At 40.7% G+C, this 25,423-nt stretch overlaps 1 protein-coding gene across 1 annotated transcript in view; it reads left to right on the top strand.

Moving 5' to 3' along the window:
• The window catches only part of FSHR (follicle stimulating hormone receptor), a 225,127-nt gene extending 205,660 nt beyond the window's left edge, over positions 1–19,467 (top strand). The window contains exons 9-10 of the mRNA XM_066266462.1: positions 12,715–12,900; positions 18,234–19,467. Of these exons, the coding sequence (XP_066122559.1) occupies positions 12,715–12,900; positions 18,234–19,467 (1,420 nt within the window). The remainder of the gene's footprint in view (positions 1–12,714; positions 12,901–18,233) is intronic.
• Positions 19,468–25,423: the final 5,956 nt, after the last annotated feature.

Raw genomic sequence — 25,423 nt, 5'->3', positions numbered from 1 at the left:
CAATATAGAAGCTGTCAGTGTTCTTAAAGGCAAGGTCCAGAACTGATATAGGAACACATTCACTGTCCTCTATTATAGCCCAAAGACATCATAGTTCAGCCAGATTCAAAGGAAGGGCAAATAAGCCCTTTACAAGAAGAGTGTAAAAAACTTACAGTCATCTTTAATCTATCACAGAGTATATGTGACAATAGGATGACCCTGCATGGAATATAAAAATGTGTTTATTTTTGGAAATCTTCAATTAATGTGATTTTGTATGTTATAAAATTAAGGGAAAAAGGCATAACTAAAAAAAATAGTCTTCTGTTTTATATTGCTTGCTTTTATGAAAATATGAAAAATGTTCATGGTAGATAATGATTGTTCTGGTTTAAATTGTTTCCGAAAAACTTTGTTTATGCTTACACCTCATTTCTTAGAAGAAGGCTTGAACTGTTTTAGAGAAAACAGGAAGTCTTGCAACCATCCATATTTGAGGGGAAAAAAGAGGAGCCCAAATGCCAGATAAAATAAGAACTTGGTCACAAAGACCAGAGTGAGTGTCAGTAGCAGACTGTTCAGAATGCAACTGTGAATAGAGAAACTAGAGAGATTTCTAGAGCAGAAGAGACCATTGAGAAGCTCTGGAACAAAGAAAAGTATAAGTAGCAAGCAGGCCAGGATTTATCGGTAGCAGAGAGTGAAGACTCATCACAGGGACAGAGGTCCATGGATCAGATGCTCATCACCAGGGATCCCAGCCCTGAAGGATTATAACACACAGGAGAGAACTAGGAAGGAAACCTTGGAACACCAGAACTTTTGCCCCATAGTGATAGCCATAAATGTTATGAGAAGTAGTTAAATTCCAGATACATGTGGAAGGTAAAGCCAAGATATTTTGCTAAGGGTTGGCACATGGGGTAAGAGAGGAGAGAAGGAGAGAAGTCAAGGATGACTTCAAATTTTTGCATGAATGACTGAAAAGGCTGTAGGTGGAACAAGCCTTCAGGAAAAATCAGGAGCTCAATTGCTAATATCAAAAGCTTAATTTGCATATTACACATTTGAGTAGATATTATAAGAAGGCAGTTGAGCATAAGAATTGAGTTTAGGTAACAAGAGCAACCTACAGATGAAAATCAAGGGGCCATCAGAAAAAACTTAGGAAGAGTTAGAAGACAAACATTACCAGATATAAAGAAAGCTACCAGGAAAGTAGAAACATTCTAAATTTGTGTGTACCTAAAACATTGTCATCAAATGTATTAAAACAAAAAATTGACTAAAAAACTAAGAGTATACAAATCCAAAATTATAGTTGGAGATGTTAGTGCTCTTCTCTCAGTAGTGACAGAACAAGACAGAAAAAAAATCACTAGGCATACAGAAGTATTTGAACAATAGTATTGACAAATTTGATCTTCTTAGCATCTAACAAGGAGTGTACTAAGTGAAATAAATATATATAGGTATTACATACATAAAGGTAATCATTAGCTCTGAAAATGTAAATTTACCTAAATATCCAGCAGTGGATTGGCAGTCTAGAGATTAGCAATGATAGAAAGCCAACACTAACTCTAGGGTTGAGGGGCAAGTGAGGATGAGGCTCTACTATAGCATAAGAACTTGGGCAACTGGTAGAATTTGGATGCTCAGCAGACCTGTCCTATGCCAGCTGGAGTCATAGAGGAGCTGTTGCCTGAGGCAGAGGAGGGATGAGAAATGCCCTAACTTTACTCTTCCTTCCACCCTCGAATTTTCCACCAGCAACACTGAAAGCTGGTGGTACCTAGAAAATGGACCTGATGAGGTCATTCCTCCTGCAATACAGAACAGAGCACAGAGAAGGGCTCAGAGTGGATGTGAGAGAAAACAGGCAAATGACTGACTTATATCCGGTGCTTTGTACTTCACTGGGAGGACAAGAGGGAATCACTGGAGAGTTTGAAGTAGGAAGCCACAATCTGATTGGCATTTCTAAAATATAACCCAATCTGCAGTGTAAAAACTGCACTGGAGAGAAAGATGATCGCGATGTTTAATTTTATATGTCAGCTTCACTGGACAGTAGAGTGCCCACATAGATGGTAAAACATTATTTTGGGGTATTTCTGTTAGGGTGTTTCCAAAAGAGATTAGTACTTGAATCAGTAGACTGAGTAAAGAAGACTGACCCTTCCCAATGTGGGCACCATTTAATCATTTGAGGAACTAAACTGGACAAAAAGGTGGAGGAAAGGCAAATTTGCTTGTTCTCTTCTTGAGCTGGGACATCTATCTTCTCCTGGCCTCAGACATCAGACTCCAGTACTCAAACTTTCAGACTCTTAAGAGTGACCTCACTGCCCTGGCCAGTTGGCTCAGTGGTAGAGCATCGGCCTGGCATGCATGAGTCCCAGGTTTGATTCCCGACAAGGGCACACAGGAGAAGTACCCATCTGCTTCTCCACTCTTCCCTCTCTCCTTTTTCTCTGTCTCTCTCTTCCCCTCCCGCAGCCAAGGCTCCATTGGAGCAAAGTTGGCCCGGGTGCTGAGGATGGCTCTATGGTGTCTGCCTCGGGTGCTAGAATGGCTCTGGTTACAACAGAGCGATGCCCCAGATGGACAGAGCATCGCCCCCTGGTGGGCATGCTGGGTGGATCCCTGTCAGGCTCATGCAGGAGTCTGTCTGACTGCCTCCCCGTTTCCAACTTCAGAAAAATACAAAAAAAAAAAAGTGGCCTCACTGGTTCTTAGGTGTCTGGACTCAGACTGAATTACACTACCAGCTTTCCTGGCTCCCCAGCTTACAGATGGTAGGATTTCTCAGCCTCCATGATCACGTGAGCCAATTCCAATAATGAATCTCCTCTTATATCTCTACATGTCCTATCAGTTCTGTTTCTCTGGAGAACCCTGACTAATACAATGGTCATGAGAATAACAGTTCTGAGACTATTGCCTTTGTCTAGGCAGAGATTATGGTGATATAGACTGAAGTGTGGTAGTGGAGTGGTCTGATTTAAAACAGATGTAAAAGTTAAGCTTGTGAGGACAAAATACTGTTTCCAAGTGAGGGATAAGAAATAGTCAGGGAGTGATGTCAGAGAAATGGCACCGTGATGATTACTCCTAATACCTCTCCCTGAAACTTCAACAAATTCAACAACTAGAGACAGAAAAACAATCTCAGGAGCATCTGAAATACACATACATCAAACAAAGGTACGATTGGGTGAAAAGGTGGCTGAATATACCCACTCTGAAGGAAATAAGACGGAGAACGGAGTATTCTGCTTTCCCCACTGACCTGAGCAAGAGCTGCTTTCACTTGAAACTGAGAGAAAATGAGGGCTAGGGGCACAGAAAAAGCTGGGCTAGGGCAGAGACATTCAAGCTAAGGAGAGAGTGTGCCCATGGCTCAGTCCACACAGAGCTAACACAAACAGCAGACCCCAGCAGAAGTAGATGAGCAGTTGCCTTATTTACTCCTGGTATCCCGGTTGGTGAGTGAGGGCAGTGTGCGAGTGGATCCACCTGGTGCTTCGGGCATGGGTGCCCACATTCCTGGACAGAGAGGCTGGGTTGGAGACTGTCAGTAGTGACCCTCTGTGTGGGCTGTGACCAGAATTTCTGAATAATCCCAGCTTTCCAAACAACAGCACATGGGAAGTGCACGAAAGCTGGCTTCCCTACACCTGAACCTGTCTGGGCACAGCACGTCTACCAGCCATACAGGCTAACAAAGCACACTCCTGGGGAAAAGAACTGTGGAAGTGGTGGGGAGAAGGGTGCACAGGCAGCTTGCAGACAGCCTCTGGAGAGCAGACCTGCAAAGTGCTGAGGCATACTAGACATGCCTGGAGGCTCATAGAAAGACAGCTGAAAGGCAATCAGTTCCCAGTCCTGCTGGATTATGCTGGTGGCTCTGGCTGGCAAAGCCTTACCTAGAACCCTGTGTTGAGTGGGGATAGAGGAGGGATTTTGCAGCTCTTAGAGCCTCTTGCTCTCCAGGCAGTGGCTGAGGCAACTTCACAGCTGGGTCTCAGGCTGCTGGTTCAGGAAGGAGAGATTTGGGGAGAGGCTCTGGGGAAAAGGGACTCTCTCATTGTCAGAGCCTACAAACCCTAACAAGCCCCATCTACCAACGGGACTGAGGCCTAGTTTATGTCATCACCATAGCAACACAACAGCAAATCTCTGCCTAAGAGTGCCACAGGGGCAGAACCTGGGGTACAGTGCCACCGGCCAAAAAGAGAGAAAAGAAGGAAAAGGAAGAAGATAACTTCTCAAAACCAGGAAAAATCCACAGTCTTTATAACTTTTTCATTTTTTCTTGTAATTTTTATCTTTTTATTTCCTTCCACCTTGGTCATTTTATCCTCTTTCAGTTTTATTCTTTTCATTTGAATGTTATTACTTATAGGTGTTACATTTTCCATTCTTTTTTTTCTATGAGTGTTACATTACAAATAACTCAATTATTTTCTCTCTCTGTGTTTCTTCTTTTCTCTTTCACTTTTTCTCTCAATTCGAATCTAACCCACAAACAAATTATTTTACTCTGAATTGAAATTTTTTCTTTGTGGCATTTTGTGTGCTTTTTATTTTGCTTTTTATCTCTTTAGCATTTCCCCCAACACTGGCTCTCCATTCTATAGTTTTTGTACCACTTAATGCAAAGAATTTTCATATTTCATTGTATTTTTTTCATTTATTTTTTTTATTTTCTCTTACACTGTTTTTCTCATTGAACCATCATTTACAAACAAATTATTTTATTCTTAATTCAAATATTTTCCTTGCAGCATTTAATGGGTTCTTGCCTCTTTTTTTGCCTCTTTGGCCCTCCGCCCCAACCCAGGCCCTCCATTCTATGTATTTTTATTCCACTTAGCACAATATAATTTTCAGTTTTTCACTACATTTTCTCAAAAAAAAAATTTTATCAACTCTTATTAGTGTTATTAACAATACCACTTTCAAATGCCATTAAAGAAAAAAAATGAATATCATGGATACAAAAGACAGTGATCTAGCTCAGATAGATGAGGAAAATCTATAGAAAAAAATTTCAGTAGCTTAGAAACCTTGGATTTAAATGACAGAGAATTTAAAATTGAAGTCCTAAAAATACTCAGGGATATACAAGAAAGCACCAAAAGGCAATTTAGGGAGCTCAAAAAACAATTCAATGAACAGAAAGAATACTTCATCAAGGAAACTGAAACTATGAAAATGAATCAGAGATGAAAAACTCAATTCATGAACTAAAAAATGAGATAACAAGCTTAGCCAATAGAACAGGCCAGAGAGAGGAGAGAATTGGTGACATAGAAAACAGGCAACTAGAGGTACTACAGAGAGAAGAGAGAGACTCACAAATTAAGAAAAATTAGATAGCCTTACAGGAATTGTCTGACTCCATCAGAAAGAGCAACATAAGAATAATGGGTATATTAAAAGGAGAAGAGAGAGAAAATAGAGTGGAGAACATATTCAAACAAATAATAGATGAGAACTTCCCAAGCCTGTGGAAAGAATTAAAGCCTCGAATTCAAAAAGCAAACAGAACACCAAGTTATAAGTTATCTTAACCCTAACTGACCTACTCCAAGGCACATCATAGTGAAATTGGCACAAACCAACAGCAAAGAAAAAATTCTCAAAGCAGCCAGGGAAAAGAAGAATACAACATATAAAGGAAGGCCCATTAGATTATCAACAGATTTCTCAGCAGAAACTCTATAAGCTAGAAGAGAGTGGACACCAATATTTAAAGCCCTGAAAGAGAGGAACTTCCAGCCAAGAATACTATACCTATCAAAGCTATCCTTCAGATATGAAGGAGAAATAAAAACATTCACAGATACAGAAAAGATGAGGGAATTTATCACCAGAAAACCCCCATTTCAGGAAATACTAAAGGGGGTTTTCCAACCAGACACAAAGAACAAAACAAGACAAACTACAAGTAAAAGCTCCATCAAGATCACAATAAAAACAAAGTTAGTCTGTAACAAAAAAACAAAAAAGGGGAGAGGACAAAGATTAATACTAGCAAAGGAGGATGGAGTGCAGAAGCACTCTTGAGATAATGTACTATAATTAACATAATATGTATGCTTTCCATTACTTAATGATAACCACCCCTGAAAAAACCAACACAGAAGTACATGGCTTCAAAATAAAGTAACAGAGAAAAGAAATATGGATTACAACCAAACAAAAACAAATGATAGAAAAATAAAAGAAAGAGAAGAACAAAACAAGATACAAAACTATCAGAAAGCAATATATAAAATGGCAATAGGAAACCCTCAACTGTCAATAATTTCACTAAATGTAAATGGATTGAACTCACCAATAAAAAGATACAGAGTAGCAAAATGAATTAAAAAAGAAAATCCAACTGCATGCTGCCTACAAGAAACACATCTAAGCTACAAATTCAAAGTGAAAGGTTGGAAAACAATACTCCAAGCAAATAACATCCAAAGGAAAGCAGGTGTGGCAATATTCATATCTAACAACACTGACTACAAGACACCAAAGGTAATCAGAGACAAAAACAGTCATTTCATAATGATATAGGGGACATTGAATCAAGAAGAGATAACACTTCTTAATATATATGCACCAAACCAAGGAGCACCAAAATATATGACAGTTACTGACTCACCTAAAAACAAAAACCGACAAAAATACAATCATACTTGGAGACCTCAATATACCTCTGATGGCTCTAGATCATTCATCCAAACAGAAAATCAATAAAGAAATATTGACCTTAAATGAAACACTAGAACAATTGGATATGATAGACATCTACAGGACATTTCATCCCAAAGTGCCAGAGTATACACATTTCTCTAGTGTACATGGAACATTCTCAAGAATTGACCATATGTTGGGCCACACAAAAAAAAAAATCAACAAATTCATAAAGATTAAAATTATACCAAGCATATTTTCTGATCATAAGCCTTGAAACTAGAATTCAACTGCAAAAAAGAGGTAAACAAACCCACAAAAATGTGGAAACTAAACAACATACTTTTAAAAAATGAGTGGGTCAAAGAAGAAATAAGTGTAGAGATCAAAAGATACATACAGACAAACAAAAATAACAATACAACATATCAGAATCTCTGGGATGCAGCAAAAGCATTAATAAAAGAAAATTTCATATCACTACAGGCCTATATGAACAAACAAGAGAGAGCCCGATTAAACCACTTAACTTCACATCTTAAGGAACTAGAAAAAGAAGAACAAAGGCAACTCAAAACCAGCAGAAGAAAGGAAATAATAAAAATCAGAGCAGAAATAAATGAAATAGAGAACAGAAAAACTATAGAAAAAAATTAATAAAACAAGGAGCTGTTTCTTTGAAAAGATCAACAAAATTGACAAACCCGTGGCAAGACTCACCAAGGATAAAAGAGAAAGGACTCATATAAACAAAATCCAAAATGAAAGAGGAGAAATCACCACATATATCATAGATATACAAAGAATTATTGTAGAATACTATGAAAAACTATATGCCACCAAATTTAACAATATAGAATAAATGGATAAATTCCTAGAACAATACAATCTTCCTAGACTAAATCATAAAGAAGCAGAAAGCCTAAACAGACTCATAAGCAGGGAGGAAATATAATTAGAAACAACTATTAAAAACCTCCCCAAAAATAAAAGTCCAGAGCCAGATGGCTATACTAGTGAATTCTATCAAACATTCAAAGAAGACCTGGGTCCTATTCTACTCGAAGTCTTCCAAAAAATTGAAGAAGAAGCAATACTGCCAAACACATTTTATGAAGCCAACATAACCCTCATACCAAAACCTGGCAAGGACAACATAAAAAAAGAAAACTACAGACCAATATCTCTAATGAATTCAGATGCTAAAATCCTAAACAAAATACTAGCAAATCAAATACAACAATACATTAAAAAAATAATTCAAGTGGGATGAATCAAGTGGGATTCATCCCAGAATCACAAGGATGGTTCAACATATGTAAAATGATTAACGTAATATACCATATCAACAAAACAAAGAAGAAAAACCATATAATCATATCAATAGATGCAGAAAAAACATTCGATAAAATACAACATTATTTTCTGTTTAAAACACTTAACAAAATGGGTATAGAAGGATAATATCTCAACATAATAAAGGTCATCTATGATAAACCATCAACCAACATCATATTAAATGGCATAAAACTGAGGACTTTTCCCCTAAAATCAGGAACAAGACAAGGTTGTTCACTCTCTCTTACTCTTATTCAACATAGTGCTGGAAGTTCTAACCAGAGCAATCAGACAAGAGAAAGAAATAAAAAGCATTCATATTGGGAAAGAAAAAGTAAAGGTTTCACTTTTTGCAGAAGATATAATCCTATACATCGAAAACCTCAAAGACTCCACAAAAAGACTACTAGAAACAATAAACCAATACAGTAAGGTCACAGGATACAAAATTAATATACAAAAGTCCATTGCCTTCCTATATGCCAACAATGAAACATCAGAAAACGAGTTCAAAAAACAATCCCCTTCATGGTTGCAACTAAAAAAATAAAATACCTAGGAATAAACATAAAGAATGTAAAGGACCTATACAATGAAAACTATAAAACATTGTTAAGGGAAATTAAAAAGATATAATGAAATGAAAAATATTTCTTGTTCTTGGCTAGGAGGAATAAATAGAGTCAAAATGACTATATTACTCAAAGCGATATACAAATTTAATGTAATTCCCATCAAAATTCCAATGTCATTTTTTAAAGAAATGGAACAAAAAATCATCAGGTTTATATGGAACTATAAAATACCTCAAATAGCCAGAGCAAACCTAAGGCAATAGAACAAAGCTGGGGGCATTACAGTACCTGACTTCAAATTATATTATAGAGCCATGATAATCAAAACAGCATGGTATTGGAAGAAAAATAGACATTCAGACCAATAGAACAAAAAAGAAAGCCCAGAAGTAAAACCACATGTATATGACCAAATAATTTTTTTAAAGGGTCCAATAACACATAATAGAGAAAAGAAAGCCTCTTCAACAAATGGTGCTGGGAAAACTGGAAAACCACAGGCAAAAGAATGAAACTCAACCACAGTTTGTCCCCTTGTACTAAAATTAATTCAAAATGAATCAAAGACCTAAATATAAGACCTGAAACAATAAATTACATAGAAGAAAACGTAGGTACTACACTCATGGACCTTGGCCATAAAGAGCACTTTCTGAATTTGACTCCAAAGGCAAGGGAAGTGAAGGCAAAGATAAATGAATGGGACTACATCAGACTAAGAAGCTTTTGCACAGCAAAAGAAACTGACAACAAAACAAACAGACAGCCAAATAAATGGGAGATGATATTTTCAAACAACAGCACAGATAAGGGCCTAATATCCAAAATATACAAAGAACTCATAAAACTCAATAACAAATAAGCAAACCATCCAAAAAAATGATAAAAGGACATAAACAGACACTTCTCCCAGGAATACAAATGGCCAACAGATATATGAAAAGATGCTCATCTTCATTAGCTATTAAAGAAATGCAAATCAAAACTACAATAAGATACCACCTCACATCTGTTAGATTAGCTATTATCAACAAGACAGGTAATAACAAATGTTGGAGAGACTGTGGATGGAGAAAAAGGAACCCTCATCCACTGTTGGTGGGAATGTAAAGTAGCACAATCACTATGGAAGAAAGTATGATGGTTCCTCAAAAAATTAAAAATAGAACTACTATATGACCCAGCAATCCCTCTACTGGGAATATACCCTCATAACTCAAAAATACTGGTATGTAAAGACACATGCATCCCCATGTTCATTGCAGCATTGTTCACAGTGGCCAGGACATGGAAACAACCAAAAAGCCCTTCAATAGATGACTGGATAAAGAAGATATGGTACATATATACTATGGAATAATACTCAGCCATAAGAAATGATGATATTGGATCATTTACAACAACACGGATGGACCTTGATAACATTATACTGAGTAAAATAAGTAAATCAGAAAAAACTAGGAACTATATGATTCCATACAAGCAGGGACATGGACAAGAGTGTGGTGGTTACCAGTGGTGGGGAGGGTAAGGGAGGGGATGGGGGAGGGTTATGGACACAAAGAAAACCAGATAGAAGGTGACAGAAGATTATATGACCTTGGGTGATGGGTATGCAACATAATCAAATGTCAAAATAACCTGGAGATGTTTTCTCTGAACCTATGTACCCTGATTGATTAATGTCACCCAATTAAAATTAATAAAAATTTTAAAAAAAGAGATAGTCAGGGATGACTTTCAGGTTTCTATCTTGAATAACAGGAGAAAATGGAGGGGTCATTTGCTGAGATAGGGAAAATGAAAGGAAGAATAAACATTTATAAGGAAGATGATCAATTCAGCTTTTATACTTTCAAGTCATCAAACTGGTGGGGTCTGATAGACAACTGGTTATCTGAGACTTGGGATCAGAAGTAGGATCTGAGTTGGGATACACTTTTAAAAGTCATCAGTATACACCCGGTATGTGAAATCAAGGAAGTGGAGAGGATCTAAGATCGAATACAGTCAGAAGGGTACCTAAATTTGGACAAAGTTCAATACTTAAAAGGATAGATAAAGAAGAAAGAAAACAAAATCAGAAAGAAGTTAGAAAAGATCTCAGGAAAAATTCAAGAGAATGCCATGTCAATAAAGAGTGTCTCAGAAAAGAGGCATGTTTTAATTAAGAAATCAACAAGTTTAGAACTAAGATATGACTTTAGTGAGTAGTGTTTCTCTTGGATTTGGGAAGACACTGGGCTGGATTGTGAGATGAGGGAATAGAGACATGGAATGTGGACAACTAAGTATAAGAAGTTTGATTAGAGGCCCTGGCCAGTTGTCTCAGTAGAGCATTGGCCCAGCATGTGAAGAAGTCCCAGGTTTAATTCCAAGTCAGGGCACATAGGAGAAGTGACCATCTGTTTCCCCCTTCCCCCTTCTCTTACCCCCCTCCCCTTCTCTTTCTCTTTCTCTCTCTTTCTCTTCCCCTCCTGCAGCCATGACTCAAATGAGCAAATTGGCCCCAGGAGCTGAAGATGGCTCCATGGCCTCACCACAGGCACTAAAATAGCTCAGTTGCTGAGCAACGGAGCAGCAGCCCCAGATGGGCAGAGCATGAGCCCAGATGGGGGTTGTTGAGGCACACATAAGAGTCTGTCTCTGCCTCCCTTCCTCTCATTTGATTAAAAAAAAAAGAAGTTTGATTGAAAAAGGGAAGTGACAAGTAGGGCAGCAGTAAGGGGTGGGTTTCATTGGACAATAGCAAGCAGTATAAATTTTTAGCAAGAAAATGAGTGACAAAATGAAAACAAGGTTTTGAGGGTGTCATTTCTACCAGGTTATAAGAACATATGGGGTAGCAAATATATACTCACACTCCCAAGTTTCATTGCTCTGAGTGTCCACTGCTTTAAATTATAGGAAATGTAAACATTAGATGATTATCCTTCCCGAAGTATTAATATATCCAAGGGTGCTGAAATGAACCCATCCTGGTCATTGCTTTCTACCACCACCCACATTAGAACTTGTTCACAGCCAACCAGCTGATCCCAACAGGTCTAAGCTGGTGCCATTTAAATCTCCTTGCCCCCAGTAGCTTGGTTGTTTTGAGGGTTGCAGCTGCCAACAGAGCTGCCAGAAAAGCAGCCATGTCACTGGTGTTGCTGCCAGAAAGGATAGAACCTCAGAGCACTTCAGGGACAGGGACCTGGTTAAACTGTCCATTTGTGCTGGCTTCATGTAGGCATCTGCTGGTTCACCCAAGCAGAGACTCTCCTACAAAACAAGAACAACTGTGTGTATTTGAGAGAGTGTGTCAGAGAGGAGGTGGGGAGAAAGAGAGGAAGAGAAAGAGATTGATTGTTTGATTGATTGCTTGATTAAACTTACCGATAATAGCTGTCAGTAATGTGCTATCTTTTGGTCAGTAAGTTCTCTATGTATTTTAACTCATTTAATTCTCATAACAACCCTCTGAGGTAGATATCATTACTGTCATTCCTCTTTCATACCTGAGGAAATCACTTGACATAATTTGAGCAAGGTCACAAATATAAGGGGTAGAGGGGCAGGGAGCATGTGCAGGCATGTCTGGCTGTTGGACACCTTGCTCATAACCACTACTCTATACTGCCATTTTGACTTGGTGCTGAGGGTGCCTCTACCACCCACCTGACTCCTCTTACCCTTATAATATGTTCTCTTCTCATTCTGAAATTTGACCACAGCATCCACTTCACTCATCTTTACATCAGAACTATTTTTATAGCTGGTTTTATAATGGGGAGGAAGTGGTCTCAGTCCCTTGATCCTATACAGATTAGTGCTCTAGAAACTATAGAAAGGGAGATGGCTACATTTAAGCCCCAGATCAGCCAAGAGGTGGGTATCTCCAAGATTCAAAGTGGCTTCTTATCTAAGTCTTCCCACCATGAACACAAGGGCTAAGGCTCCTACTGAACCATATTTCCTGTTAACCCAATACTGATCTGCCAGAGGTGTTGGATGAATTGGAGTCTCCCTCCTCACCCATGTAAGAGGATCACTACTGTGTCTGCTATTCTGCCTGCTAATGGCGCTGAAAGTTTTAGGCCTATAGTAATCAGGTTATGTTTATTTTTTCTCCTTATAGAGATATTTCAAGAACCAGGATCCATTCTCTGCCCAGCTATGGCTTAGAAAATCTTAAGAAGCTACAGGCCAGGTCAACTTACAACCTGAAAAAGCTTCCCAGTCTGGAAAAGTTTGTTGCTCTCATGGAGGCCAGCCTCACCTACCCCAGCCACTGCTGTGCCTTTGCCAACTGGAGACAGCGAATGTAAGTCTTTTCATATCCAATCTCTACTTGGGATTTCTGCAATGCAGAAGTTGGTCCCCAGCTTTCTACTTACCTGTGGCATTCATAGAATCTGCTGGCAGCCAAATATTCCCAATAAAAGCTCTCAGCCATTTTCCAAATCAAAGCATCAGTATTGTGTAGGGTTTCTAATTTCTTTAGAAAATGGGTTCACAGGAGAAAGCTACTCACACAGTAAACTAGCTACCATATTAAATGAGATAACATGAAAACACCAAGCATAGTGCCTAACACATAGCTGATGCTAAATGAATATTTGTTCCCTTTTTCCTCCATACCAATATGGATTTATCCTTCAGGTCCCAAACTCTACACCCCATAAGTCAGCGGTTCTCAACCTGTGGGTCGTGACCCCGGCGGGGGTCGAAAGACCAAAACACAGGGGTCGCCTAAAGCCATCAGAAAATACATATTTATTATACAATACATTTTTAAATAAAATATGTATTTCCAATGGCTTTAGGCAACCCCTGTGTTTTGGTCGTTCGACCCCCGCCGGGGTCACGACCCATAGGTTGAGAACCGCTGCCATAAGTGTCCTAGGAACCATCAAAGTCAACTGTGGAAGAAAGAAGCATGAACACCACAGCAGAGACTGATGCACATATCCACAACATATCCCAGCCCTTCTCAGCCTCTCTACCCCACCTTTGAATTGTAGCACCTCACAGGAAGGACAAAGTTTGGGACATCTGTAGTTCTCTTTGGCTTTCAAGGTTGTTCAGATGAAAGAAGGTAACCCAAATAGAACAACCTCACAGTAGATAACTGGTTAAAAATTTGAGGTAATCACAGATAGGATCTGGAGCAGGTGATGAGGGAGTACTTTAGAGATTGCATGCGTTCCACTGGAAACAGAATTATTGTCTATCAGGGATTCTCAAAGCTCTCATCCACCCCCGAACTGATACAATTTGCACCACACAGTGTACTCAATCACGTGATGCCTTGTCACCACTCTTGTATGGCAGTCCAGCACTAACACAGCTTTCTGGTGAGATTACTTTACTGTTTAACATAGTCTCCTCTATTATTCAGCCTTTAACTCACATCAACCTGCTCATGTAGACATATTCCCTGCTCAAAAGCAAAATAAAATAAAATAAAAACAACAATCAAAATCTCCTAAAAATGGTTTGAAAGTACCTAGGAGTTCACCCTTGGACCCATTTGAAAGATATTCAGAGAAGGAGCTACTTTTCAGAATTTACATGTGTCGTTGGGAAGCCATCCAGAGTTGGACACTCCTCAACGATTAGCTCAAGGGCTGGAGAATTTCTTCCTAATGACTACAATTCTTACGGGCTTGAGCTGAGGCAGAAGGCTTGCCTCTTCTATATTCACATAAGAGTCTTTCCAGCCAGGACAAGAAATATGCCTATGCACTGCCAAAACCCTGGAATCGAATACCCCTCAGGAGAACTCTCAAAGGATATTAAGATCACTGTAAGGGCTGCACGTGGTATGCTGCCTGGCCCAGTGCCAACATGCCACAGGCCTCTACAGTATCTTGCTATGTTGCTCCTACTCCTCTGGTCCTGCCACCCCCTGTGAAGGAGAGGTAGCCTTAGGGCCCTCCCAACCAGCAATCTCCAGGTCTGCCTCACATCATCCCTGACCCCTCCACCCCCAGCTTGCACCTCCTTTAGGTCCCTATGGTAAAGTATATCACCATCAGGGCCCATCAGTGCAGCTAAAGGAGGCCCCTGCCTCCTCTGAGAAGACATGCCAAAATGAAGAAAATTTGCAGTGGTGTTTTGTTGTTAACAAATTTAAATTTACAAACACAAAACAAAACAGTTATGCTGCCTGACCAGGCGGTGGCGCAGTGGATAGAGCGTCGGACTGGGATGCAGAGGACCCAGGTTCGAGACCCCAAGCTCGCCAGCTTGAGTGCGGGCTCATCTGGTTTGAGGAAAAGCCCACCAGCTTGGACCCAAAGTTGCTGGCTCCAGCAAGGGGTTACTTGGTCTGTTGAAGGCCCATAGTCAAGGTACATATGAGAGGGCAATCAATGAACAACTAAGGTGCTGCAACGCGCAGTGAGAGACTGGTGATTGATGCTTCTCATCTCTCTCAGTTCCTGTCTATCCCTCTCTCTGACTCTCTGTCTCTGTAATAAATAAATAAATAAAAATTAAAATGCCCTTTTCCTTAAAAAAACAAACAAACAAACAAAAAACAGTTATGCTATTCAGAAGATAATCACAAAATTTTTTAAATGGTATTATTTCACTGTATACCATACTAGGTGTGGTTTGGTGATGAGATCCAAGTTTAAAGTTGTATGATAAAAGTGTTCTTCCAATCCTCATTTGGAAATGCCCAAAGTGTGAATGTGAGGCCTTGTGACAGTGAGGTTTTGGCCAGTGGCCCTCCAGCCTCTCACCAAAAGACCTTATTACCAATAACCCTCATTTGTTATTGAACCAGTTAGTTCCTTGTCATAGCTCTATACTCAGCTTGTATTGTGATTTTGTTCATTTTATTATTTAATCTTTCTTGTATTTAGGCATTTGCTTCACAGCTAGATTTTAAACTGATGGGCCATGACATATGCATCTAAGTACCCACATAGGGCCTAGTCCCCAGTGTTAGTTCACTAAGTAACCACTGTCCTCTGTCTTCTTGTGGCTGATATATGCTGAGTGCTCACTGCCAGGAACTGTAGTGATTTATACCATTATCTCATTTCATTTTCACAAAATTAATAGTGTTATTTTCATTCCCTTCTCACAGAGATAGAAACTGAGGCTCAGAGACAGCAAATAACTTGGCCAACACCAACCAAAATGAGACTCAAACCCTTGGGTCTATCTGTCTCCAAAGCTCAGGCTTTTTACTCCACTGTGACCGTCCCAAGTATCTGTTCATTGATGTATCAGGGTTCATGAGTATTACTTTCTTAACTGACCCTAAACTGAATTCCTAACTCTTTATGATTCCTAGTATTTGCCAAGGTACCTCAGGGGCAAGACTTCATGTCCCTTGTTTCCATCTTTGTTTCTATTCTTTTCTCAGAGTCATGCATTGTTTACCTTTCCCCCACTTGTATCATTTGGTCACTTCTGTTTCAGGAAAGAAAAGCATCAATATTTAAAATATATTGGTAGTGGTATCAACAGTAAGAATCTTTACCAAACCCAACATAAGCCCTGGGAAGTGAAGGCTGTCGCTAGATAGTGATGCCAGATTTGTTCCAATGAACAGAATCACAGTCTATAGGCACCAGGTCAATTGCCTTCTGTTCCTAGATTGCACTGTCCCTAATCTAGTGAAAGGATTTAGGAGTCAGAAATTAGAATAAGGACCACAGAGTATTCCCTTGTCTCCTTTGTGCCCGTCTCTGAGCTTGCCTCAACTTTATCTGACTAAACCAAAAGATCTGTGAATTTTCAATTACATGTATGTTAACTATTTACATAACCCCCTTAGTGCAACCCATGACTGATGTGAGAAGCCTTATTGCTTTCTAAAATACAAGATGGCACATTCTCCAATGGAAAAAGAGAGTCCATTGGGCCAAAAGAAAATGACTTCCTGGCAATTCAATTCACTTCTCAGAGAGAGAAAAGGAAGGAAAGGGTTCTCTAGCAACCCCTTCTCATAAAGGCTAATGGGGAGAAGTTCAGTCCATGCAGCTTGGGACACTTGGCTAGCATTCATCCCTGAGTATCAATCAAATGATTTCTTTACCTCCTCCACTCCCTCCACTAGCTTCTCCTTCAAAGTGGTCTTTGAAGAGTTTTAATACTTCCCACTCATATATGAGATTACAAGGGGTCCTGGGGTAAGACACAGTTCCATTCCTACAACAGTGACATAACCCCAATTTACATGTAAGTTGAAACACACACTATCTTAAGTCACTTACCTAACCTAAAACAGCTGTAAAATCATAATCTAGATTCTAGAACATAAAAACACAACTAAGCCACAGAAAAATAATACTGTGTATTCTTCCACCACACACAACCAAACTAGTTCACCTATGTAGTTTGTAAATTTGATGCTAACAGTGTAAGCCAAAACACTTCTGTCTTAATTTTTTTAAGTTTCTATGGGAGTGAGCATCATAAACTCAAAACATCATAGGATGAGATTGTCATAACCTGAGGATCCTCATATGTTAAGGTTTTTGAGAGATGCAGCCACTTTACATTGCTATGAGCTTGCCCTTCAGGGAGGGAGGAAGTTAGGAGTGTGTGTGTGTGTGTGTGTGTGTGTGTGTGTGAGAGAGAGAGAGAGAGAGAGAGAGAGAGAGAGAAAGAGAGAGAGAGAGAGAAAGAGAGAGAGAGAGAGATTTTTTCCCATCCCAAAAGAGACCCAATGTGAAATATTTCCACTCTTTTGAAGCCTTTGCTTAAGAACAGAACGATTACCTCTGTCTCTACCTGGTCTATTCACCAGTCTGGTCAGACTACTTCTAATCTGGCTGTTATTCAAATCCTTTCTGAAAGTACTCCTATTCTGTTGACAAGGAAGGCTTCTTGTACATTTGGGCTTAAAAGGAAAATTAAGGCAGAAAAGTGAGCCCAAGAAGAGCAGCTCCCTAGGAGATGACTTACAGTCTTGGAGTAAGTTAGGCCCCCTTGCCACCTGCATTTGCTCTTCAGGGCACTGATTAATGTGAGAGAGCCAGGTTTACTCTGTAGACTAATGCATGCCTGAAGCCTACTGTGGCCCCTGGAGAGCGAGATAATAAAGAATAGGACCCTCAGTACTATTTCAAGCAAATTAAACCTCCAAGTAGCCTAAGCACCAAAGGGCCAAGCACAGGGGTTGGCTGGGAACTAACTACAGACCAATCCTCCAATTTATGTAGATAAAATAAGCAAATAATTTCTCATGAGTTAGAAAACTGTCCAGATCTTCCAACGATTTGAGTACAGAAGACAGAAGTAGGATAGATCCTACTTGGGCATATAAGGAGGAGATGAATGAAGATGAGGGAGGGAGAGGGGGGTGGGGTTGCCACCACATCTGTAAATTATTTGCACTCAACAGCAAAGGCTTAGCTAGTCCCAGGCGCCTTCCTCCCCACATTCAGGTTGTGGCCAGATGGTTTCCCCAGTGGGCCATCTAACTCTAGGAATGCATACATGAGTTGTTCTCTTCATTTACAGTAAGCAGCATTAACCCTTCATCTCAGCCTCACAGGCAGACAAACTGGTCGAAGGGGGGTAAAACAACTCAGAAAGAAACCCCATCATTTCTACCCTGTGCAAAGACAGCGATGTGTTTGCCATTCTGGATCCAGGATGTTGATTCTATTTCTTTTTGTATTTTTCTAGCTCTGAGCTTCATCCATTTTGCAACAAATCTATCTTAAGGCGAGAAGTTGATGATATGACTCAGGCTAGGGGTCAGAGAGTCTCTATGGCAGAAGACGATGAGCCCAGTTACACCAAAGGATTTGACATGCCGTACAGTGAATTTGACTATGGTTTATGCAATGAAGTGGTTGATGTGACTTGCTCCCCTAAGCCAGATGCATTCAATCCATGTGAAGATATCATGGGGCATGATAGTCTCAGAATCTTGATATGGTTCATTAGCATCCTGGCCATTGCTGGGAACATCACAGTGCTGGTGATTCTCATTAGCAGCCAATACAAACTCACAGTCCCCCGGTTCCTTATGTGCAACCTGGCCTTTGCTGATCTCTGCATTGGAATCTACCTGCTGCTCATAGCATCTGTTGATATCCACACCAAAAACCAGTACCACAATTATGCCATTGAGTGGCAAACAGGACCAGGCTGTGACGCTGCTGGCTTTTTCACTGTTTTTGCCAGTGAGCTCTCAGTTTACACTCTTACAGCCATCACTCTGGAAAGGTGGCATACCATCACACATGCCATGCAGCTGGAATGCAAGGTGCAGCTCCGCCATGCTGCTAGTGTCATGCTGGGAGGCTGGATCTTTGCTTCTGCAGTCGCCCTCTTTCCCATCTTTGGCATCAGCAGCTACATGAAGGTGAGCATCTGCCTGCCCATGGATATCGACAGCCCCCTGTCTCAGCTGTATGTTATGTCTCTCCTTGTGCTCAATGTCTTGGCCTTTGTGGTTATCTGTGGCTGCTACACTCACATCTACCTCACAGTGAGGAACCCCGATATTGTGTCCTCCTCTAGTGACACCAGAATCGCCAAGCGCATGGCCGTGCTCATCTTCACGGACTTCCTCTGCATGGCGCCCATCTCCTTCTTTGCCATCTCTGCTTCCCTCAAGGTGCCCCTCATCACCGTGTCCAAGTCTAAGATCCTCCTGGTCCTGTTCTACCCCATCAACTCCTGTGCAAACCCATTCCTCTATGCCATCTTCACCAAGAACTTCCGCAGGGATTTCTTCATTCTGCTGAGCAAGTTTGGCTGCTTTGAAATGCAAGCCCAGACGTATAGGACAGAAACCTTATCCAGTGTCCACAACTCCCATTCAAGGAATGGCCACTGCCCTACAGTTCCCAGGGTTACCAAGGGCTCCAGTTACACACTTGTCCCTCTGAGCCATTTAGCCCAGAAATAAAACAATGGGCAAATATATCTAAGTGTTGAATGATAATTAAGCCTTGCCTTCGAAAAATATGCCATGGCATAGCTGACAGAATCCTTCTACATACTTCACCTAACTTAATTTTTCTTGTTTACCTATAAGGTAAATTGGTCAGAACTATTAACTGGTGTGATATATTAGGAAGCTGAAGTATTAATAACAACATTAATCATTAAAATAATACGATACTACAAAACCACATTTCTTTTTATACTTTATAGTGTTCACAGTGCTTTTGTTCAGATCATCTCAAGTGATCCCTATAAGTCTTATTAAATAGGCAGACCAGGGATTATTCTTGGAGTATTTCAGATGAGAAAACCAAGACTCCATGAGTTGTTCAAAATTACTTGGCTTGTAAGAGATAAGAGCCAGCCTGGCCAGGTGGTGGCGCAGTGGCTAGAGCATCAAACTGGGATGAGGAGGACCCAAGTTCGAGACCCCGAGGTTGCCAGTTTGAGCGTGGGCTCATCTGGTTTGAGCAAAGCTCACCAGCTTGGACCCAAGGTCACTGGCTTGAGCAAGGGGTTACTCAGTCTGCTGAAGGCCCACGATCAAGGCACATATGAGAAAGCAATCAATAAACAACTAAGGTGTCTCAACAAAAAACTGATGATTGATGCTTCTTATCTCTCTTTGTTCCTGCCTGTCTGTCCCTATATGTCCCTCTCTCTGACTCTCTGTCTCTGTAAAAAAAAAAAAAATAGAGAGAGAGGGATAAGAGCCAGAATTAGGTGTTCTGACAACCAGAAAACTTTCCAGAGAAGCAGTACAATATTCATTTGTTCATTCATTCATTCATTAAACAAATATTGATTGAGCACCTACATGATGGTTTTGTAATGTATCAATTTGAATAGGCTGAACTACATTTCCCAGAATTTCCTTTCTTATGTTTCCTGTTAAGGTGGGCCACAGGGAAGATGCTTGAAAAAACTGGAGGGCAGCCGGGAAGCTGGAAGCCGTAGCCATTTGGTCACATATACAGTTTCTTGCTGACCTGCTGATTCAGCTCCTTGCTATGAAGCTGCAGCTGGGCCCGCAATTGCTCCACCTTCAAGTTCTCTGACTCCTGGGCCAAGTATATGTGCTTGGCTCCATGATGAACCCCAGACTCTGAAAAATACTTTTATGACCAAGATTAGAGGCAATAAGACAGAAATGGGGCTCAGTTTGTGAGGTTTCATCTCATGCATATAACTTCCAGAATGCTTAGGGTCTTCCCTTTATGTCTGCTTGCCCCAGGGACTTTAAGCTCCAGCATCTGATGTAGAGACAACATCCTTACAGAGACTGCATAATCAACCCCCACAATTCCATAAGCCAATCCCCTATAATATATATCTATGTGTATGCATGACTGGTTCTGGTCCTTTAGTGGAACGCTCACTGATAGAATATACCTACTATACGGCACACATATAGATGATAATGTTAAGAACACAGCAGCTTTGGAATCAGAGCTGAGATTTTATTCCGACTCCGTGATGAGCCAGGACTCCACCTCTCCAGGCTCAGTTTCTTCCTCTGTAAACTAGCGTTGGTTATAATCCCTAACTATTGGGATCATCCAAAGAATCAAATAATGAAATGGCTTCAAAGTGCCTAGGGCTGTAATTAGCTTGGTGAATGTTAGTTTACCTCTCTCTTCCCCCTCCAGTGCCTGGACTAGTTCCTAGTTCTTCTGACCATTGATTTAGAACTCATTCCATTACACCATGTTGTTCCTGATAACTATAGTCCCCATATCCACTTTCATAAGTGACCACATCTGGATAATAAATACCAACCCCAAATCCTCACCAAGTATTGTGCCGTGCGCAGCTCACAACGCTCAGAGTCTCCTCTGAGAGTTTCCTCCTCACCTGTCAAACCCATTCTTCCTCCTCTTGCCCTATGGCAAATTTCAAAAGCTCACCCCAAATGCATTAACAAGGAAGTCCTCGTAGGGCTAGAATCAAAAGAAATCATCTCTGCCTATGCGACCTGAAACCATCCTGATATATTGTGAGCATCAAGTGAAAAACAGAATTATCATCCTTAGAAACCGTCTCTCACTGTGCTGTTCGATACAGTAGCCACTGGCCTCATGTGGCTACAGAGCACTTGAGATACAGTTAGCCTGAACTGAGACGTATAAAAGGTACACTGGATTTCAAATACTTCAAACAACAACAACAAAAGAATATACAATATCTCGATAATTTTGACATTGATTACATATTGAAACAATACTATTTTGGACATATTGAGAAATAGAATACATTTAAAAATTAATTCCATCTACTTCTTTTTACATATGTTAAGGTGGCTTCCCAAACATTTAAAATTACATCTACGATTGTGTTTATGGCTCACGTGGTACTTCTATTGGAGAGCACTAGTCTGGAACTATAAGGAAATACAGGGCTCTCCTTCAGCAGTTTCCTCCCTGGCCCCACACCAGTCTGCTGCCCTGCTGGGCTGTCTCAGCTCCATCTGCCTTCATTCTCCTTTCTTGTTTGTGACCAGAGGAAATGTATTTCTAAATTTGGACTCAAAAGCAAGTAACAGCTAAATTAAAAATAGAATACAGTATTTATTTTACAACCTAGCTGTTTATGACACACCGGTTTAACAGTGGTTCTGAGAGGCAAAGAACAGTTCAAAGACAAATGAACACTAGGAGACACTCAGGAGAGTTTGGCCCATCACTGTCACTAAAACATGTCCTGGTAAGAGAGGGAGACTTTTCTCAAATACACAACCACATTGATGGGTAGCTAATTCAGTGTTTCTAAACCCTTTATACAAGTCTGAAGAGGAAAATACTTCCTGCATTTCCTGTATTTGAGAATAAATGACTAGAGTCTGGTGTATCAATCCCTCTTCCCCCTAAAAAGTGATTATGCAGGTGTGCCTCTAGGCTGCACCCCCCAGTGATGCCTCAGTACCAGAGTGCTGACCCAGATGGAAAAAATAAAAAGGCACATAACCAAAAGAAATTTCAACACATTACTCCAAATTGTTTTTCTAAAACTTTTATTTCAAATCTCCAACACCATTAAGAGGGCTAGTATATCCCAGCCATTTCTTTAAGTATCCATGTCTCCCAAAGGAATATTCAAAATTTAACAACTGATACAGCCCAGGTAGTGATCTATCGAAGTGAACACTGGCTGTGAGCAATCTATCTGGCCATCCTGGTGCAAACTGGGTGAATGCCAGCCCTGCTTGGTTTTCTCCCAGCTCCTGACCTTAACCCGGACCTGGTCACATGGCTCTTTCCTCAAACTTTCACCTCCCTCCCTCAGTCTCAGCCAGGCCAGCCTCTCACGTTGCCTTCTTCCCCTCACCCTTTCCTCCACACTCTCCCCTTCACCGAAGCCCAAGAAGCAGTTAGACAATATGGGATACTCCTTGGAGGGATCAGAGCAAAGAACTGAATGACTAAATCCAGAAGCTTTAGGGGGCAATGAACGGGGCATGCAGGCTAACAAAAGATTTTTATTTTGCCACATACAGCAAGGATGAGGTGGGGACTCTGGCACTGGACATTGTTTATCACTACAGGGCTCCACATGTCAAACATGGGGAACCCTCCAGACCTTGTTCCCAGGAAAGCATGGAAGGAGGAATAAAACAAGAGGAAAGGCCTTTCTACACTTGTTATTTCCAAAATGTGACAGATCTTTCCAGAAGTGACACTCTGCCTTATTTAGGCCAGCGTCATATAGCATTCATTAGACGATCAAAAACAAATATTGAAACTGATTTTTCTTTTTAGTCTAGTGTGATGGCTGCAAGCTTTGGGCTCATAAAATATTTTATTTCTTAGGAAAGTTTATAAAGATAGGCAAGGGGGAAACTTTCAGCTGCTGGATAGTAAGGGGCATTGGAGAAAGAAGACAGATATATAGGATGTTTTGTCGGTCTAACATATTAAAGAAACTAACAAAAAGCACAAAAGAAAGTCAAGCCTGAGACTGTGCTTGCTGATTCCCATAAAATGCTTTCAGATGCAAGAAGCAGACGCTCCAAATAAAAATGGCAAAAACAATGAGGCCAATCACATGAGATGTTCCAAACCAGGACGGGAAGCTCAGTGGTCTCAGGGACCCAGAAACTGTCCATGTTTTTGCCCTGCCATCTTTGGAGTCTTCAGCCGTGATTATCATGTGGTGGTAGCAAGGTTCTACAGCAATTTCAGATGCCACATGCAGACATGACCAAATCCAGAAACAAAGAAGGGAGATTTTTTGTTCTTCCATGCATCTCTCTTTCCAAAGGGAAGAAAATTTCTTCCCAAAGACCCTCAACAGCCTACCTTCCTACCTATTATCCAAGATCACTGCCCCGGCTGCAAGAGAGGAGGCAAAACGAGGCTCTAGAGGTGAGCGTCAGCTCTGCCAGCCGGGGCGGGGCAAGGGGAGCTGCATTGAGGGAGACTGGGGGGGCGGTCTCATCCTCCACCCTGAGTGAACCCAAATCTCCCCTGTGGGGTGAAGCCCATGGAGTTCAAGGTCAGGGTGCACATGGAACCTTTGCACTTCACATTTTACGTCCTCATTACTCTCCGCCTCCACCTACACCCTGTGGTTCAGCGCCTCCTCCTCATGTTGGTCTGTTCTATTTCTTCCTAGAACAAAGTCTAAAAGTTGCTTAGATCTGAAGGCAGCCATGGAAGTCAGACACTGCCCAAGAGAAGCCCTGTTTGAGATAAACTGTAAAAAGAGAAAAGGAGAAAGAAAAGAAATTTAAAAAAAAAATAAAAAGAAGTCACAAATAAAGGAAATGCACTAGGATACAAAGAGGGGACATATGAGAAGAGAGAGAGGAAGGCAAGACAAATGATAGAAAGGAGCGATATGGAAGGGAGCCAGGCCTCAACTATGTCTCTTGGAGCTAGTACTTGCCCTGCTTGGTCTTAAAACTCTTTCAACTTGTTGCCAAGATTTCAACTCAAAACACTGAATGGGCTCAGTCTTCATTACCAGAAGAAAGGTCCACGGCTCATAGCAGAAATTTGAGACTCCCTGGGGCTCCACAGACCATGATCTGGGTCCTTTGGATCTAGTTGAAAGAATGAGTAGTGGAAAAATATTTCTGAAGGTCTTCAAAGCCTCCTCACTTCAGAGGTCAGACAATGTAAGGACATCTTGATTCTTTTCATGAAGACCTGAAGTCTTCATAATATTCTATTCCCTCTAATAACCATTACCCGCAGCCCCTGAGCATCCTGTTCTGGGATAGAGAGGCCTCAAAAAGGCACCATGTTCCAAAGTTTGTCAGTCCTCTATCTGTGTTGTCTCACTTCCTATTCTTCTGTTTTCCTTCCAACACAGAATCTTAAAGCATCCCTTATTAAACAAACACAAAGGGAGAAAAATATCATAAAAATCATTTTATTTTTAGTGATAGTTTCCACATAATAAGATGCAAGAGCATTTTCAGCTCAGCATTTACAGAATTTTCAGACAATTTTTCCCCTGCGAATCATTAGCTAGGGTCATTTAAACTACCAGGTATTAACGATTTGCATAAAGATGAGGTTTGGGTACAGAAGGTTTTAAGTTGTCTCATAAATAGCAGAAGCTGTACTTCAGGGTTCTTGTCTCTGCAAAATGAATCTACCAAAGAGCTCTCTGTTCCTGATTTACATAAAGTGGGGAGGGGGATAGAAAAGGAAGAAGAGAAAGGAAAAAAACTTAAAAAATAACAATTAGAATACACTCCCTCTGTCTATATAAAGTGATGAGAACACTTCATAGACCCCATCCCTGCAGAAATCCTGCCAAACTCCTCTCCCTTCCATTTAGTCCAAGTACAGTGTGGGCTTCTTCTATGCCCAGACTCCCCAATACCCTAGACCAAGGCAGTGCTCCCTCAGGAAATGCCCAGGGAGACCCCTACCCACATTGAGCTGACCCGCCCTGGGCCTTGGGTCAAT

This window comes from Saccopteryx bilineata, chromosome 3, assembly GCF_036850765.1.
Source record: "Saccopteryx bilineata isolate mSacBil1 chromosome 3, mSacBil1_pri_phased_curated, whole genome shotgun sequence".
NCBI lineage: Eukaryota > Metazoa > Chordata > Mammalia > Chiroptera > Emballonuridae > Saccopteryx > Saccopteryx bilineata.
This window is presented reverse-complemented; position numbering and strand designations above follow the sequence as displayed.